Genomic DNA, 18,146 nt, shown 5'->3' on the forward strand with positions numbered 1-18,146 from the left:
ATATATATATATATATATATATATATTTGAACAACTAACACCTCAAGTGAGATACCTTCTCCCTACTTCCTATAAAGATGGATTATGCTGGAATGGGTGTGGAATGGTGTTTGTTCCTTTACTCAACCTCCCCTGGCAGCGTGGGTGAAAGGTGGGGTGTGAGGAAGATCACTAGAAGAAGAGTGGGCAAGTTCATTTTACCTTTCTCTCCCAAGTGGAAATCTTGATGTTCTCATGAGTCTCATGCACCCTCTTATTCCCATTACCCTAGAAAGAGGGAGGCAGGCTTCACTGACCTAACAGGGGATGGGACTCAGGGATATAAATTCGATCCACCTGCACACAAATGTTTAAATCAGCCGAGCAGAGATACAGATGAAGCACCTGGGACTGCACCTCCTCCTTGTCCCAGTATGGCAAAGTCCCTCTTGGTGAAGTCCCCAGCTCCTGAGAGGCAGGGCAGGCAGGCAGAGGGTGCTCTGGGCAGTGTTTGGGGGGCAGAAAGGCACAGACTTTCCCAGGTAGCAGTAGAGACTGCTGGATGAGGCTGTGTGAAAATTGGAGGTTCGGGGGGTGGGGGTCGGGGGGGTGGAGCAGGAAGCTTTCCAGGGAGGGTCTTCTGCTCCTTGAATCAGCACGCTGTCAGGGGAGCCTCCTCTTTTGGATATGCATTTTCAACATTAGAATGTTCGCAGAAGTTGGGGACTTCCTTAGAGACAGAAAATGTTGTGGGGCACAACAAAGTGTAGGGAGGTTTCTCAGATCCTGAAGGACTGGCTCTTAACACCCATCCCCAACCCCGCACCCTCGCACCTCCAGACAGAAGCTCCTTCCCTGGGAGAGCCTTGGCCAAATATCCTTCAAAGTAGTCTGCTTCAGTGACTTCCCAGTCCTAGGCCTGCCCCATGTTGATCCTGAGGCTTCTCATCCAGCTAGGAGGCAGGGTCATGACCCATTCATTCTTTTGCTACCTCCCCAGGCAAGAAGGAAGCCCAGGCCTATGGTAAAAGCTATAGATTCCACATATACAAACCCCATGGTCAGGGCTGATTTCCCTGGCACTTAAAAACTCCTGTACACCTTACAAGACAGACATCCAGAAGTTGGTGCTGACCTGGTAAGAACAGGGAAATATTTCACCAGCTCATTTGCTCCAAAAAGACCAGTTGAGCAAAGAAATCTGCCTGCCTCTAGAACAAAATGAAAGGTTCTACTGGGGCCAGAAAGGGTCAAAGTTGACTCAGCTTGTCCATGTCCTTTCCATTCTTGTAATTACCATAAGAGAGAGAGAGAGAAAGAGAGAGAGAAAAAGGGAGGGAGGGAGGGAGGGAGAGAGAGAGAAAGAGAGAGAGAGAAAGGGAGGGAGGGAGGGAGGGAGAGAGAGAGAGAGACAGAGACAGAGAGAGAGTCAGTCATGTAAGATCCAAAGAACCTTGCGGGATATCAGACTGAAGAGCTAGAGGCCTTAGAGTGCACATTTTCAAAATATGAAAAAAAAATGTTTTAAGAATAATCACTCTACTGAAACATGAACTTGGGGTATTTGTCTCTCACTGAGCCCACAACTTAGCTTGTAAATGTAAATGGTGGAAACTCATTGGATAAAATCTCTGAGTCAGAAGGAGGTGGTGGTGAATGTGGGAATGCTGTGGAGACTTTGGGTTGGGTGCTGCCAAAAGGAATGCCACCATTTCTTTAAAATGACAGTGGGTACAGTGGGAGGAGTGGATCTCCTTTTACCTGCTCAGGGTTTGACTGAATCCAGGTAGGTCTGTGCTCCCACTTCTGCATGGTCAGGTGGAGGGTTGGGGGTTCTCACACACTTAGGAGCAGCTGACACAACAGTGACAAGTCCCACCGTCACATACAGATGGGAAAGAAGAAGGGAAAAAGGGAGAGCAGGGGTGGAACTCGGAGAATGGAAGTTCAGACTGGTGTCTCCAGGCTTTGCAGAGGGCCGTCCGAACAGGAGGCAATGATTTGCACTTGGTGGCAGTCCACGGCATTGTTATTTGTGTTGTCCTGTGGGGCAGCTTCACCATCCAACAGGAGCACACTAGTCCCCGTCTTAGAAGCCGATGCAGGATTTTCCTCTTGGTTATCCAGGAATGATTGTGACAATTCATCATCTGCGGTGTATTCAGGTTGGGTCATGAAGGTGTGGATGGAGTTAAGGTTCCTGGACTTCTGAATGGCTTCCCGAAAACCGTGAAACACTTTCACCACTCTGATCTGTAACCAAGGGGAATGAGAAAGAGGATGAGAAGAAGACAAGGAGGTGAGAATCGGCAAGCAGAGCAAGAAAAATTAGTGGTTTGAGGAGAGAAGCAAAACTCTCCAACTACAAAACATGTTGGCTCAACAACCCAAGCCATCACACACCTCAGACCTCAAGCACAGGGAGTGGAGTGACAGATGGCAGCCAATGAGGATGTCTCAAAGGTTGCATTCCAAAAAGTAGCACAAAGCAAACTTAGCATTCCCAAAGAATCCACTCTTAGAAATGAAACAAACCAAGAGATTGGTTAGTTCTTTTGGATAGAGGACAGCATGTTGGGACTAGGTGACATTAATGGAAGAACTTAAAAGGCAATTCACACAGGTGACTTTCTGTATTGAGGCCAGACCTCTTGTGAAGGTGGGACGGGGAAAATTACACACGGCAGCTCTGTTATCTGTTTCAACCCCCTCAGAAACCAACGGTCACCAAACTGCACATGATAAATACTGAGTGACAAGTGACCATGGATATTGTGCACAGGCAGATGAACCAATCTTCATTCCACAGCATGCAGGGAAATGAAAAGTCTCTAACTGTTCATTCAGAAGACATGCACATCCCTTTACATCCCATGACTTTTGCTGTGTCCTCTCCCCCACAGAAGGGAGCTCCTCTTCTTCACGCCCCCTTCCCCTAGAAGATGCAGGTGTAACACAGGTATGGAAAACAAAAGCCTTTCCCTGTCTACTGAGGAAGGCCTGGCGTTCATCCTTCAAGCGCATGCCCATGGCCAATCCACAGCAATGTTGTTCAAACCCAAAGTGTACATTCATGCTGCTCTGCCCGGCCATTTGCATATTGTGAAGAGGAATATGACCTAGTGTGAAGATGCAGAGGACCAGGATTGAAACCTGATCCAGGAGGCTGGCTTCAAATGAGTGGCTTTCCTGCCAGGGCAATTGAAAAGAAGGAAGGGGACACTTTGCAGTGTTCCTGGGTAAATGGGGAAACATGTTGCCTGGTCAGCCTTCTTTCTACTGCATAGCAGAAGGGACTTGGTTACTCAGGTGTCTAGGGAAGACTGACTGGGATGAATCCTGGGGGCAGCTTTTGCTTAATCCTAAGCATCCTTTGACTCCTTCCTTGGGTGTTTTTGTTGCTGCTGCTTTGCATTGCTAAGTCTACATGTCTGAACTGTGTCACTCAAGTGTGGCTTTGAATCTGGGTAGGTAGACTGGGATTACAGTGTTGGACGCCAGAGAGAAACAGAGGGAGGCTGGGAAAAGCTGGTGATTCTAGGGTGCCTTGGTGGAGGGAAGTAGCCAATCCTAGTCTGGTTCAAACCCATTCTTCCTTGGAAAAGAAACGAGACTGATGCAAAAGAAATTGTTAGGGTCGGGGAGGTTAGGGAGGAGGAGTGGATGCCGCCTGGTAAGAGTGTCTCTTTAATTCTTCTGCTGTTTAGACAAAACAAAAACAAAAACAAACAAACAAACAAAAACAAAAACAAAAACATCCCTAGAGAAGGAGCAAGAGCGTAGAGGTAGCGAGCAGCACACACAGACAGCCAAATAAACCAGCTGGGTTTCCTGTCCCGGGTCCCCTCCTAATTTTAAGATACTGCCTACAGGAGCCTCACCATCAGCACTGTGGCCTTCTCTTCTCTGGCGAAGGCTTTGCCTCCCTGGCCTCTCTCCTCTATAGCTGCACGCCCATGCCTGGAGTGCTCAGAGCGTGGAGGGTAAGGGACTCTGCCACTCGACTATCAGCTCAACCCTGCAGCATACATAAGAAATGTGAAGGCGTCTGGGACCTCGGGAACGACCGTGAGGGCCTGCTTTCCAGCCTTCTGTGGTTCTGCTGGCCATCTGATGGTGACTTTCACCAGTCAGGCTGCCTCGGTTCAGATCAGGTAGAATGGAGGCTCCCTCGAATCTTTGGGTGGTCCCAAGTTTTCTGTAACCTACACTTGTCATATTTGAGTGAGACAAGAGAGACTAAATGAGCCCAGTCTTCTCCCTCAGCACTGGTATAGATGCCCTGGCCAAGGGACAGGACTAAAGCCTGAGGGTAGGGACAGCAGGAATACTGTCATTTGACACTGCCATCTCTACACTCTTCAGAGTTCTGCAGGATGGCAGGGACCTTTATGTCTTTAAACTGTTTGCTTCTAGGTTTTGTTTTGTTTGTTTGTTTGTTTTGCAACTGGATACTTTATTGCAACAGTTATATGTGCATTATCAAAGAGTTGATTTTTGAAAGTTTGGGTTGAAGGACCTGGAGCTTGTTTGCTGGTCTGTCTTCTCTCCTGGTGGGGTGATTAATAACCTTCTTAAGGGCAAACAAATACAGGAGAGAAAGTGAAGAGGGAGTGGCCGGTGGGAAAAATAGGGCCACCTTTGGGGGAAGCAAAGAGCAGTTGTCCATTTAGACTTCAGGACTTCTAGAGACTAAGGGGAACCAGTCATCTGGAAGGAAGCCCAAACAAGGAGTCAGGGAACTGGAGAGAACTACCCGGGTCAGGGGTGGGGGAAAAGGGTGAGGCATAGAGGCATGGGGCTATGCCAGAATGCTCAACTCCAACACTGGCTCAGAGACCGTGTGCTGCTGATGGACAGTCAGTCACACAGTAAGTCTATCACTTCTTATGATCTGTGAGTACAGGATTGGGTGTGTGAGCAGTCTGTGGGGACCGGACGAGGAGGGCTGCTGGAGCTGGCATGGGAGAAGCTTCACATGTTCTCCACTTAGCCAGGAAATGTTTCCTGAGGAGCTGATTGAAGGGTAACCCCTTCACCAGGAGGGAGCCCAAAGCAGGCTGGACTTCCGGGTGAGTGTGGTGCAGGCTTGGAAGCTTAGCTGATCTGATGAAGGGGCCATCTCCCCACGGGAATACTGTACTTTTCTAGTCCTCTTTCATATGCTACAGGTAGAGAGGTATGGCACTTCCTTCCAGGGGAAAGCCTTCGGGACCTTGGGGAGATCTGGATGCACAATCAAAGTCATTTAAAACTGGGATGGGGAAGGGGGTAGGGTTAAATACACAACCGAAACGCTTGGGACCTCCAGGACGGGACATGCCAGAGAAAGAGTAGGCATGGTCTATTTCTTCTTTGGTCTAAACTTTTAGGGGCTCAGGGTATGTAGTTTACCAGCTCCTCTGAGCCCACTGGTCTCTGTCCTCTGCCATTAAGTGCCCAGGACAGCAAGCACTAGCTCTGTCTACCAGAGAAGTGAGTGAATGATTCAGCAGCAGGACTCTTAAAAAGGGAAGGCAGAACTATGAGAGAGAGAGAGAGAGAGAGAGAGACAGACAGACAGAGAGAGGGAGAGAGAGAGAGAGAGAGACAGACAGAGAGAGGGAGAGAGAGAAAGAGAGAAAGAGAGAGAGAGAGAGAGAGAGAGAGAGAGAGAGAGAGAGAGAGAAAAGAGTGTGTAAGGATAGATTAGGAGAGGAATGTGGCAGGACTAGAAGGAGAGGTTTTTTGCACTCTGCAGGGCAAGACTTATTTAGTGTCTTCGGCCTGCCTTTGGGCCTCAAGAAACCGCAGGTGTCACTGTAGACCCACCCTCAATTCCAAACTCACACCAGAACTTTTATGGGTGGCTAAAAGGCAAAAACAAGTTGAAGCCTGGAAAAGCTGCTGCCCTGGTGGTCATTTGATCACAGGCAACCTGCAACTCCGGGCTGGCTGCGGGGAGGGATGGACCGGACCTCACCGGAAATGGTGCTGACTGCCTCCCCTCTGTTTCCCATTCCAGGAAGGTAAACAGTCCAGAAACAGGAGGACATTAGCAAGTGTCCAATAATCTATCAGGAGGAAGCAGGGAGTCCTAGGTTAAAACCCGACAGGAGCCAATTAAGTCTGGACAGACAGGGTTTCCTAAAATGGAATATTCAAAATATGATACAAAGGGCTGGCTGGACAATCAAACTAGACGAAAAGATGAAAGGGAGGGCGCAAACTCACAATCCTCCTGCCTCAGCCTCCTAATGGCTGGGGTGCCATATACAACCACATGGGCCAAAAAGAAGTTTTATTTCTACTCGTATGCGCACTAATTGGTTCTGGACTTAAGAGTTTGACTTAGGGTCATCTCTGAGAGGTAAGACAACACCAGTTGAACTGACTTCCTCTTTCCAATCTAAGTTAAGACTTTTGTTGCCAGCTGACAGTACATGGGTAGCCAAAAAGACTGTAACCAGTGACTAGTTTAGTACTGGCTCCATTAGGACAGACCGTGGCTAAGCACCTCCTGGGCAGAGGCTCCCTCACCGGAAAGTACACAGAGTACTTATTCCTTCAGGGCACTAACATCACATCTAAAGAGGTGGAGTTAGAAGAGGGGGGGAGGAACAAAGTCACAAGCAGAACCAGGGTGAAAAAACAAAACCAGACAACTCAAGAAGCAGCAAGCAAGGCAGAGGAACAATCAGAAAACAGGGCTATTGTCTTTCAAATAGTTAGGGTTTGATAACTTTCCAACACTAAAAAAAATAAAATGAAAGGGTATTCAGCCTGATTTTAGCTAGTGTAGGGGGAGAATTTTTTTCTTTTCTTCCCTTAAGTCAAAAGAACAAAGGAGTGGGTGGGTGGGGAACCCGAAAGTAGCCACGGTTGGTTAAAGTGGATGCCGTGTGCTCTCTGGTGGTTGCTTTAGTAAATCATGCATTGTAACAGACTCTCACTCACTGCCCAAAGTAGGAGATGTAACGGCAGCAGAACAGATGGAGGGGGAGGTTCTGATTGACGCTGAATAGTAGCTAGGAACCATGTTTACGTCAAGGTGCTGACTCATGTTCTGTCGCTTTAGGACTCTCTTAAAAGAGGCTCCCGTCTGGAATTGGTTAATTACTTCAATCTGCAAAGAATCAGAGAGTGAGACAGCTTTGCTCCACAGTCAGAGAGAAGGAAGAGGAAGGCAGGGTCAGGAGGGCTGGGGAGAGGGGTAGGAGGAGAACAAGAGAGAGCTAATCCCTCAAACCCAGAGCAACAGGTGAGGATGGGGTGGGGGAGGGCAGTAATTACAAACCACAAGTCATTTAAGGAACAATATGCTATGGACTTTCAAACATCCAGCTAGCATTCGGTTTTCTTTTTCCCTGTAGCCTAGGATGGACAGGTGCAAAAGAACTTCTCCCCACCGTTAACAGGTAGCCTTTTCATTATGTTGACGTGTACTCTTAAGAATAAGGCATGCAATGTGACATACCAGAAATAAAGTACATATTAGTGAAATGTAAGGCTCAGGAGCCTCTAAACCAAGAAAGTCAACTAATTGTTTCAAAATCCCCAGGGAATTAACACGTGTGTAAAGAAGAACGGGCAGTTTAGTAGGTCCACACACAGTGGGCCTCGGTGAAAAGATTACTAGACTGAGTGAATGGCTTGTCTGGAGGAGGTGTCTTTCTTGACTCTTCCTCTAGCTGCAGTGGAGCTCAGGATTCCGCTGGTCCATGAGACACAATCGCACTCACTGCATTACTTAAGCACTGGAGACCTTCACTGGCAGGCTGGTGCTGGAGTGCTTGGAGGCGGCAGCTCTCCCCCACCTGCCTGCCTATGGGAGCAGCCCTCTGGCTTTCAGCTTGCTCCTTCTTAGGGATGGAGGCAATTCATATCACCCACCAGCGCTTTCCCGCAGTAGCAATGGTCTGGGGTCTTAATCTACCACCCCTTTTCCTTGACCCCTAAGTAATAAGGAACAAATAGGCAGGGGTTCCTTTATCTTTCGGAGATCTGTTGGGATCCTGTGACTGCACCCCCAGAAGGGGGTGGAGACCAAGCGTGAGCTAAAATGCCTCCCCCAGCTATAGGAGGTGAGGGCTGCCCGGTTCCATGAAGGCAAAGGCTTCTTTTTAAGAGCTCAGAGTGTTACGGGGGGGTCTAAGAGTCGAGCCCTTTAATTCTTCAAATGTTTACTTTCTAGTGATTTTTATCTTTCCCAAACTAAAGGGTAAAGGTGAAGGGAGGAACTGCCTAGAACCAGGGAAAGGGGGGAAAATCCCCAGCCAGGACTGGGTAGTAGTTTGGCAACATCCCACACCCTACATGTTGCAGTCGGGGACCAGCAGCCAGATCGAAGGGGTTTTGTTAGGATCCTCCTGATACTGAACAAAATCCCTCCTGATGGGGGTGAGAGAGCTTTGGACAGGGAAGATGCAGTTAGCACACTCATTTGCTCAGTTAGGCGCCACTCACAGTGGTGCGGATGGATCTTGTCAGCAGCATCTTTAATAGGCTGCTATTGGAGTCTGTTTAGGCTTTTGCCTATCGGCTTTTGAGGTAGGATCTAGCTACATAACCCAAGCTAGCCTAACTGAGGAATCTTTCCACCTCAGCCTCCTGAATGCTGAGGTTGTAGATGTGTACCACCATGGCTGGCCTCAGATTTAGGTTTTAAAGTCAGTCTGGCCCAGCTACACTACGCTCTAGCAGGGAAAGACGTATATGCCTAAAGGTATGTACCATGGGATCAAACAGAGGGCTATGGAGAGGGAATGCACGCTGGAAGTGCAAGAAAAGGAAGGGCTATGAATCTCAGCTCCCCAGAAAGAAGACTGGCAAGAGGCAAGGAGGCTCTGGAATGAGGGATCCTGACCAGGAAAAAAAAAAAAAAAAAAAAAAAAAAAAAAAAGAAACAAAACCAAAACCAATCAAACAAGAAACCCAATCACACAGTAGAACAGGAGGTGGCTGATCCTGAAGGGAAGAAAAGCAAAGAGGTTATTTTGAAAGGAGCAGATTTGAAGGACAGCAACTGGGGCTTTAGAGTTGGGAGTCAAGATGTTAAGATCTACAGGTCCAAGGGACTCAGTGGGGGTGGGGATGGGCAGAAGTGGGGACGTGATATCGTGAGGTGGTATATGTAGGTCATGATTCAGTTCCCTTCCTAGGAGAGAGGAGAGGAGCTCAGGGTCTCCAACCTGTACCTTGCCCATTTTTCTACCTGGTGTCTTCCCCAGGGGAGGACAGTTCCTACCAGGTAAGTAAATTAAAATGAGAATTCACTCTTCTTCCCTGTACACTAAAGGGGGTAAGGGGTGGGGAGGAGGCTGGCCGGACAATTTTTTAAAACCAGCCAAAGGCCTATTTTTTGATAATGAAATATTTCTATCTCTCGCCAACTAGGAGGAAGAAACAGGCCTTGCTCAGGAGAGTCCCCTCAAGATCTTGGAATTGATGGTTTGTTCAGGAACCTTGGGACTAAAACAATAATAAGGTTGAGGGGTTGGAGCAGAGAAAAAGCATTATCACTGCCAAGGCCAGTCAGCTCGCCCAGAGGGAGCTATGTCAGGGAAGTGGGGGAAAATATAGGGCTACAAGCAGGGGACTCACTCGTAATCCGTTTCAGAAATTCCCATTTTGGGAAGCAAGTCTGAATCCTCCCAAAGATACCAGGCATGGAGAGACTGCTGTTTATAGCTATGTAATCATCAGATTCCCCAGAGAGGCCTTGCATCAAGGTGGAACAATGGGAGAAGGTGAGCTCCTTTAACAAAGACCTCCCAACAACAGCTCTCACCCAGACGGCAGCGTGAAGGTCATGCCTAGTGACCGCCAGGGATGCTGGCTTTTCCTTCCAGTTTTATAAAATCAGGGCCTTTTAGTTCTTCCTTCAGGGCAGGGAAGGGACTATGCATTCCCTCCCCTATTTTGGGGTCAAGGCTGGTGCTGAAATAGACCTTGCATGGGAAGACACCTCCACTGACAAACCTGGGGGGTGGGAATGAGTTATAGGGCTAACCACAGCTGAGGAACCCTGTGAATGGCCATCCAGTCTATTGGCCCATGGTCCAGTCTGCTGACTATTCAGTCCCTCCTAGAGGAATTCCCGAGACCGCTGGCCCTGTCGGCCCTGAAGTTAAGGAACACAGGCTGCGCTTGAACAGTGAGCCTTACGAAGGGGTAAAGGTGTTGACTGTCAGGAATTACTGCTCTCCTAACCCGTTCCCAGGATGGGGAGATTTCTTCTCCCGGGATTAGAACAAGCCACCACGGAGTACCTGAGTCTGAATCCGGTTCAGGCCACGGACCCAGAGGATCTGGCCTCTGCGAAGTTCCATCTCAGCAAGATCAATCTCTTCCATTCCCTCGGTTTCCCCCCTGCTGATCTCACTGCCACGGCCAGCCTCCTTCAGGAACTTCAGGAACTTGGTAGGTATTGCAGAGATGATCTGAGAGTAGTCACAGCCAAAGGGGACAACAGCCGCATTGGGAGAAGAAAAGATGTTAGTTGGCCTGAGCCAGGCTCCAGGGAGGCTCCTAAGCCCCAAGCCTTTCCCACCTGGGCAGCACCAAGAGGCACCAATCTGCCCGGAAGATTAACCCAGGGTTCCAGCTCTTGAGAAGGTGCCAGCACTCATGGATATACAGAAGGGGGACTTGATTCCTGTAATCTCTCAGCCACGTGCCTCATTAAATTCACACACTCTCTGTCTTGGCTCTTCCTTCCCAGTGGGACCCTTGTCTTTTTAAGACAACAGAACAGAGCTATAAAGCAGGCAGACATCAGGAAGATAGGGCCGAGGGCAAACCAAGCTGGGAGAGAGACGAGTTGTACATATGCAGTGGACGGACTGAGACACAAACCGGAGCAAAATTAGCTAAGAGTTCCATCCCTTCCTTAATCCCAGTTTTAGCTCATGAAGGGGTACTAGGGGATTCTCAGTACAGACTTGAGATCTGCAGGACTAAGCATGCTATTAAGGGAAGGATGAAACTACGATGACGTTACAAGGCTATGATAACACTGTTGTAATTAATATTAACACTCACTGAGTGTTAGATACATTGTCATATTTTTGGTAAAGTAACAATTCACTAGTTAACAACAATTAGTAATCACTCTGTTATCCTATGTGGAGATCACTAATAAATGGAGTGGTTAGGGTAACTTGCCCATGGCTACTCAGTTTGTAAAGAGAAGAGGGGTGAGTCCAGCCCAGATGTTTCCAGAGGCTGTGCTGATCTGCATGCCACCCCTCCTCTCTGGAGCATCTCTAGGACTGATTTATCTCCTGTGGAAGTTGGGCATTTAACCAGCTGCCACGAACTACAGCAGAGCAAGAGCCCCAAGTCAGACAGCTGCTTCGTTAGTGTGACATTTGCTTTTTTTTTCCTTATAAAGATAATTAGATTTATTTTTTTTTAATGGAAAATTTCCACTTTTGTTTCAAAACCCTTTTTTTTTTTTTCAGTCTCTAGGTATGGGCAGAGAACTTAATGCCCCTGAAGTGAAGTTACTCCAACCTGGCATCCTAAGACAAAAGGAGCTTGAAACTGTGATGGAGAGAAGGGGAGGTAAGGTCAGGTGACACAAGGAGCCCCTTGTCCCTCTCATTCAGACAGGAGAGGTCTGCAGCCTTGGGGATCTGTAGACGGCATACCACACTCACCTGGCCCCACAGAAGTTCTCCAATCCCTATAAAGAGACACCACATCCACTGCTCCATGGTGAGGTTCGTACAGCTGAACGGCTTACCTCCCACTTCTACGATCATGATCTGAAACAGAGCACAGGACAGCCTGCCACAGGGAGTCGGCCTTCCACCAGCCAAGACTGCCAAGGTGGCTAGGGCCACGGCGCCCCCTGCAGGGCCCTTGCGGTGCAAGCCCTAACTTTCTTGTGGAACAGGAAAGAACTATAGGAGCAGAAAAGGGCAACAGATACAATCTTTATAGAACACTTCAAATGGGACTCACGCGGTCGCTATGAGTATCATGACAGCGATTAACATATGGCCTGGCAGGAGTAGAGAAAGCTGGAGGCTTCCTGTGATGTAGGCTAGTATGTGACAGAGAGAAGGCACTGCAGAAGAGGAGTGTGTGTGTGTGTGTGTGTGTGTGTGTAGTGGGGGGAGCTTTGTTGAGAAAAAAGCCAGCTCATTTTTAAGATTTATTTTCAAAATTGTGTGTATGTGTGTGTATGTGTGTGTGTGTGTGTGCATGTGTGTGTGTCTGCGTGTGGGTCTGTATCCTGATCCATGTGCCACAGAAGCCAGAAGAGAGTGTTAGATCCTCTGGTGGTCGTGAGTCAAGTGAGTGTGGGTGCTGGAATTCAAGCTCCTGGGTCTCTCTTAACTGCTCAGCTTAACTGCTGAGCCATGTCTCCGGCTCCAAGAAGACATTCTTTTGTTGTGTGGCCTGCCCATAATCCTTTGGAGCCAAGTGTCTTGGTGAACCTCTAACTAGGTTCACCAGTCAGAACGAGGGCAGGGAGGAAGGAACCCGTCTTTCCACTACCAAGTAACTGTGCTCTTGACCCTCGTTTCCCTACCAGGAGCCCAGGCAGGGTTAGCCCAGCAGCTATGTTTGCACCAACCCATCACTCCTCTGTGGATTGTGCAGCATTTCCAATCGTAAACTCATTCAGAACAAAAGGGCCGGGGGGGGGGGGGGGGGGGGATGGGGAGCCTATGCGACCTGTATATGTGCATTTCACATGCACTGGCCTGAGAAGGAGGTAGATGATAGTGACCCTTCTCTTGTTCACCACATGGAAATTCTGCATATTTAGAAAGGTCATGAAAGAATTCTCTAAGTCATACTTGTAAGTAACATGCTACCTTGCTTTGGAGCACCTGACTGGGCCTAGGTGCCCAGGAAAGCCAACTGAGATTCCCAAGGTGGTTACTCTTAGCCTTGGTTCTCATGATTCCCTCTCCTAATCGTGGCACATAGCGGGTCCTAGCTCCCAAGCTGCTTCCCTCTGTCTCCCAGTACTCTTATCCCGACTCCACACAGAATCTTACCTGGCAGATGAAAGTGCCTAAAACTACAGAGCAGAAAATGGCGTTTCGGTAGATGCCCGCAAAGACATTCTTCTCACCATGGATCTTCCGAGAGTTGATTTCGTTGAAGAGTTGCATCAGCACAAATGTGTTGAAAACAATGGTATAGTGCTGGCTGGGTGGTGAATTGAGAGGTGCCTTCCTCCCACTGTCAATGTCAAACAGTTTGTCACCTGGTAGGGCAGGACAATTATCAGAGGACGACTGTGGTCTTGGTGAGGGTTGAGGTTGAGACGGAACATGCTGGCACAGCTGTGCTGATGGCTTATGGCCATTACAAAGACCATCCTAACTGGGCTGTTTCTGGGTTATTACTAGTTATTGGACATTTTGTTTGTTTGTTTTCTTTTAAAATAAAACATTTAAAATTTGTTTTAGATTCATGTTTCTTGTTTTATGTGTATGAGCATTTTGCCTGCATGTATGTCCATCCGCTCTCTGGAGGTCAAAAGGAGGCACCAGATCCCCTGGAACTGGATTTACAGATGGTTGTGAACCACCACGTGGGTGCTTAGAGCCTGCCCTGGGTCCTCTTCAAGAGCAACAAGCACTTTTAATTGCAGAATTGTTTCTCCAGCTCCACTCAATGAATTTTTTTTTTTTGTGTGTGTGTCTCAAAAATCAGTAAAACTTTATTCGCTTCCATTCTTTTGCCATTAACAAAAAACCAGAGAAAGCAAAAATGTTTTGTGTTTACAAAGATAAACGGCCTCTTTACCCAGGGTTCAAAACCTCAGATGACAACGGGGAAGAAGAAAGTGCCCTCCCCGACATCCCGAGCTGACCCTTGTCACCTTTAGACAAAAAGCCTTCACTCCCCTTGCCAGGGACCCTGTTTGGGGCCAATTCAAGACGAAGGCCGAGAAATCAGGCCAATCTGTTCTCGTGTTACAAAGCTGAACAGAAGCTACACCAAGGATCAAGTGCCTATACTGACCAGGGCACTGGAACCAGGGGGCTATTTATTAAAAAAAACAGGATTCATTTCAGGTACAACTTTATTATTATTATTATTTTGTTCATTTTGTTTTTTAAATCAGTAAAAGAAACTGGGTCCTAGAAGCTGCAGTGATCTAATCAATGGAATTTTTTAAATGTTGGCTCTGGTCTCAACTTAGCGGGTCTTGACTGCCAGTTGGCATCATTCCTGTTTGTTTCCCTGTGGTGTGGCATGATGGAAAGCTATATGCACCATGTCTATGGGGAATACACAGGTGGCACTCACTGGCCAGGCTGCTTGTATGCCTGCACGTCTGTACTTCACCAGCTACCATGCTACTGTCTTCTTCTCAACCATTCTGTGTCTAACTAAATCTAGCACCCGATAGCTGCCCTCCCTTTCCCAACTGTGGCTCACCAGCAAAGACGAGGAGGAAGACCATTCCAAGCTGATACACTGCATGGCCCAAGATGTTCTTCATCATTGTGCGGGAGATCAGAGGCTTGTCTCGCCCATAGGGGCGACGCCTCAACAGAGAATCGGTTGGGGGCTCGGTGGCCAGGGCCAGGGAAGCAAATGTGTCCATGATCAGGTTAACCCACAACATCTGCACCGCTTTCAGTGGGGAATCCTGGTAGGAAGAAGAACCAGGCCTTTCAGCTTGCTCCAGAAACCAAGCCCACGTTGCTTTCCAGTGAAATCATTCTGTTGATGTGGCCTAGCTCCCACTACCCACTAGACCTGGAATTCGGGATAATAACATCTGACTTGCAAGCTTGCTTTGAAAAGACAAAGTTAATCCACATAAGTGCATTTCATAGTTGGTGACACAAAATGCTAAATTAATGGTGGATACATCTTCATGCTTAACAAGCAGGTAGAGGCTGTAAACCTGGTGGAGATAACTGTCTAAGCAGCACTGGGAAACCCTGGTCGTTACCCCTGAGTAGATACGCTGTTCCCCCTACTCTATGTTCTTCAGCCCTTGAGCCATCCCTGCCTTCTGAGCCCTGCCCCACCTGAGTGATACAGGCTCCGGTGAAAGCCACAATCACGGCCACCACATTGACAGTGAGCTGGAACTGCAGGAACTTGGAAATGCTGTCATACACGTTCCGTCCCCACATCACTGCCTTCACAATGCTGGTGAAGTTGTCATCGGTCAGGATGATGTCTGACGCCTCCTTAGCCACATCTGTGCCTGCGATGCCCTGCGGGAGGGGGCGGAGATGGGGGTGGAGAGGAAGGCAGACGGTGAGCAGTTAAGAGAACACAGCACACGCTGAACCCAGGGCCTAAGAACCCTGCAGCCTCAGAACCAGGTGCAGGCACTGGAGGGCATCGAAGCCATAACAGAAAACAATCCCCCTCTCCACCTCGCTTCCCTGCCACTCTACAGAAAAGACTCCATAAGTGTTCAGGAGAAGGGCAGGCATCCCTCTAGCTCCTAGGGTCTCTTGCAACGCCAGCCAGCGACAGGTGTGTGCGCATGGTGCTCAGCCTCCCTCGCTGCCTCTGTTCTTTGTTTTGAGGAGACTCTGGGTTAAAACTGTTCCACAGGTGACAGAGAAAGAGCTGTATATGGGTTGGAAATGGTAAGTCTAGCTAGGCTCCCACTGTGGCGACTGGGGCCATGGCTGCTTGGTGATAGAAGGGAGGATATTACTCACCTGACATCCTTGCCTGACTCCTCTCTCAGGTGAGGAGTTAGGCATTTTTGAATAGTCCTCTCTTCCCACCCTACTCCTCCTCCACCTTAGAGCTGAAAGGGAGGGGGCAGGAAAGTCCTATCTGTTCTACTTCCAAATTCCTTTCAACAGGAGCAGGACTGAAGTTCCTGTCTCCCTGGCACCACTCAAAAACCCTGCGATTTGTTCTAGAAGTGGTCCTGTAGCATTTGGTGTTCTGTCCTTGTTCAAAGCCCTGTCACTGGGGACTCATGAAGGACTTTTGAATAGATATGTCAATGGCTGGGAACTTTCTAGGCTAACAGTTCATGTCTTCACAGCGATCCTGGATTCATGCTCTAACCTGCTCGTCGTAGGCAAGCTTTCTGCTCAAAACTTACTGGTTATTAAAAATCTTCCAAATCACTCTTTCCTTTTTTTTAAAACATAGATTCACTTATTTTATTTATGAGTACACTGTAGCTGTCTTCAGACACACCAGAAAAGGGCCTAGGATCCCATTATAGATGGTTGTGAGCCACCATGTGGTTGCTGGGAGTTGAACTCAGTGCCTTTGGAAGAACAATCAGTGCTCTTAACCACTAAACCATCTCTTCAGCCTCCACTCTTTCCCTTTTAGAGTCCGAGCTTTTATTTGCATCATTTCTGTAAGCCTGAAACATCCTCTTTCACCGTATGCTTTGAATCCTATGACCGTCATTCATTCTCCAGTATGATTAAGTGCTAACATCCTAGCACCTAAGTCACTGCTGTCCGCAGCTTTCATGCAATCCAGGCTAGTCTCAAACTCACTAGGTGGCCGAGGCTGGCTTCAGATTCCTGATTTCCCTGTCTCTACTTCCCAAGTGCTAGTGCTCATCACGGCATACAGCCCCAATCCGTTTCTATTAGACATTGTGCAACCCCTAACCCATAGGAGCTTATCCTTCTTGTAAAATCTTTAAACTTTTAAAAAATTTTATGTGTCTTGGCGCATATGCGCCCATGTGTACAGGTACCTGCAGAAGCTAGAGTAGGGTACTGGATTCCTTGAATAAGGAATTATAGGTGGGTGTTAGCCATAGGTGTGGGTGCTGCAAACCCAGGTCCTTCGTAAGAGCAGCAGTTGCTCTTAACTGCTGAACCATCTTTCTGGCCCCAGGGGACTTTTTCTTTATTTTAGTGTGTATTATATTATTCTGTTTGCCTAGTAATATTATTTTACTATCTATATTGCAGCAAATGAAGAAGACTATCTAGATACGAGTATATAATTCAGTTTCCCTATCAAAAAGTTCCACAGTGCAGCGCATGGTAGCTTGTCTATAAGCCCGGGGCAGGAGGTTAGAGTAGGCAATCCTGCCCCCCTACCCCCAAACAACAATAAAGCTACAGGCTACCATCTGTGCAGCAACTGCACACTGTGTAAAGAAACAAGAAGAGGGATATGCTTGCATCTACTCACTACTATGAAACCATCAGGCTACACTGTTAACTGGAGCTAAGAGAGATGGGAATGAACATACACATGCTACCCACCATTTATCTAGGAGGACGGAGTACATTGTATTATATATTATATTAACAAAAAAGTTTTATCTTTATTTTGTGTGTACGGGTGCTTTGCTGACACACCTATGCACCAGGTGCCTGTAGAGACCAGATGGGGGCATCAGGGCGGAGAACTGGAGGTATGGATGGTTGTTAACTGTCATACTGGTTGCTGGAACCCAAACCTGGGTCCTCTGGACAAGCAGCCAGTGATCTTAACTGCTAAGCCACCTCTCTGGCTCCTATGTGATTGCTTTTTATTTATTTATGTTTGCTTTTGTTTCTTGTTTTGTTTTTTTGAGACAGGGGTTCTCTGTGTAATCCTGGCTGGCCTTGAACTCACAGAGATCCACCTGCCTCTGCTTCCTGACTGCTGGAATTAAAGGCATGCACCACCACTGCCTGGCTCAGCCTTTACTGTTTAATTTAAAAAGTTAAATTATTTTATTTTATGGGCATGGGTGTTTCACCTGCAAGCATGTCTGTGCACTTGCTGCCCCCAGAAGCCAGAGGAGGCCATTAGATTCCATGGGACTGGAGTTACAGGCAGTTGTGAGCCACCATGTGGGTGCTGGGAATAGAACCTGGGTCCTCAGGAAGAATAGCCCATGTTCTTAATCTCTAAACGTTTTTCCAGTCTCTATTTTTAAATTTAAAATTATGTCTTTTAGTAATTTGATGATGCATTCCTTGTAAGATATATCTACAGATAACATGTACAGAATCACCAAACAATAATAACTAATTTTAAAAAGATAAATATTAAACCGGGCAGTGGTGGCACATGCCTTTGATCCTAGCACCCGGGAAGCAGAGACAGGTGGATTTCTGAGAGTTTGAGGCCAGCATGGTCTATAGAGAGTTCCAGGACAGCCAGGGCTACACATAGAGGCCATGTCTCAATGTCTCAATAAAACAAAACAAAACAAAACAATCCCAACAACGACAACAACAGTCACAAGAACAAGGCTC

General features: G+C 47.7%; 1 protein-coding gene across 5 annotated transcripts in view; it reads right to left on the reverse strand.

The window, feature by feature from the left end:
* Positions 1-107: 107 nt before the first annotated feature.
* The window catches only part of Atp2b4 (ATPase plasma membrane Ca2+ transporting 4), a 101,419-nt gene continuing 83,380 nt past the window's right edge, over positions 108-18,146 (reverse strand). For 3 of the 5 annotated variants that reach the window (XM_031382861.1, XM_031382843.1, XM_031382851.1), the window contains 6 exons: positions 14,976-15,167; positions 14,374-14,587; positions 12,978-13,189; positions 11,622-11,729; positions 10,230-10,400; positions 108-2,232 (listed from right to left, as the gene is read on the reverse strand). In XM_031382861.1, the coding sequence (XP_031238721.1) occupies positions 1,927-2,232; positions 10,230-10,400; positions 11,622-11,729; positions 12,978-13,189; positions 14,374-14,587; positions 14,976-15,167 (1,203 nt within the window). In that variant the 3' untranslated portion in view covers positions 108-1,926. Of the gene's footprint in view, positions 2,233-6,915; positions 7,085-10,229; positions 10,401-11,621; positions 11,730-12,977; positions 13,190-14,373; positions 14,588-14,975; positions 15,168-18,146 lie in introns of all 5 variants that reach the window. The other 2 variants (XM_031382872.1, XM_031382880.1) reach the window with 2 other exon arrangements.

Source organism: Mastomys coucha, unplaced genomic scaffold (genome assembly GCF_008632895.1).
Source record: "Mastomys coucha isolate ucsf_1 unplaced genomic scaffold, UCSF_Mcou_1 pScaffold1, whole genome shotgun sequence".
In the NCBI taxonomy this organism is placed as follows: Eukaryota; Metazoa; Chordata; class Mammalia; order Rodentia; family Muridae; genus Mastomys; species Mastomys coucha.